Raw genomic sequence first — 618 nt, 5'->3', positions numbered from 1 at the left:
CCCCCTGCAGCAGCAGCAGCAGCAGCAGCAGCGGCAGCGGTAGCGGCAGCGGCGCAGCAGCGATACAGCTGGACGCGCAGAAGGCGCTCCACCAGAAGCAGCAGACAAGCCAATTCAGCAGCGACACTAGCACCAGCAACAGCAGCAACAGCAGCAACAGCAACAACAGCAGCAACTCGTTTCATCATGGGCAGCAGCCGCAGCAGCAGCAGCCTCACGGACACCACCAGCAGCAGCAGCATCACAAGCAGCAGCAGCAGCAGCAGCAGCAGCAGCCTTGCAATCAGGAGCAGCCCTACACGAGCACCATTATCACCATCCCAATCATCATCAGTATCAGCAGCAGCAGCAGCAGCAGCAGCAGCAGCAGCAGCAGGGTGCTTGCCTCCGTCTCTGAGGCAGGCGAGCCTGCAGGCGAGGAGTTTGAGGCTGCGGGAGCCGCTGGGCCCCACAGGGTCTGCTCTGTGGCTAATTGTGTCTCCTTTGAGGCCTCGGAGACAGTTGTTGGAGACTTCTTCTTCTGCTTCCTCTTCAGTTTGCTGCTGCTGCTGCTGCTGCTGCGGGGCCAGAGCGCCTGCTGCTGCGGACGAAAACGCCGGTCCCAGCGACGGCGCCAGG

General features: G+C 62.1%; 1 protein-coding gene across 1 annotated transcript in view; it reads left to right on the top strand.

Moving 5' to 3' along the window:
• Positions 1-10: 10 nt before the first annotated feature.
• The window catches only part of ETH_00040935 (uncharacterized protein), a gene marked incomplete at both ends in the record, with an annotated part of 784 nt that continues 176 nt past the window's right edge, over positions 11-618 (top strand). The window contains one exon of the mRNA XM_013376006.1: positions 11-618. Coding sequence (XP_013231460.1) covers positions 11-618 — 608 coding nt within the window.

Source organism: Eimeria tenella, genomic scaffold (assembly GCF_000499545.2).
Source record: "Eimeria tenella Houghton genomic scaffold, Eth_scaff3087, whole genome shotgun sequence".
Taxonomy (NCBI): domain Eukaryota; phylum Apicomplexa; class Conoidasida; order Eucoccidiorida; family Eimeriidae; genus Eimeria; species Eimeria tenella.
The sequence above is the reverse complement of the archived record's forward strand: the minus strand, read 5'-3'. Positions and strand labels throughout refer to the sequence as shown.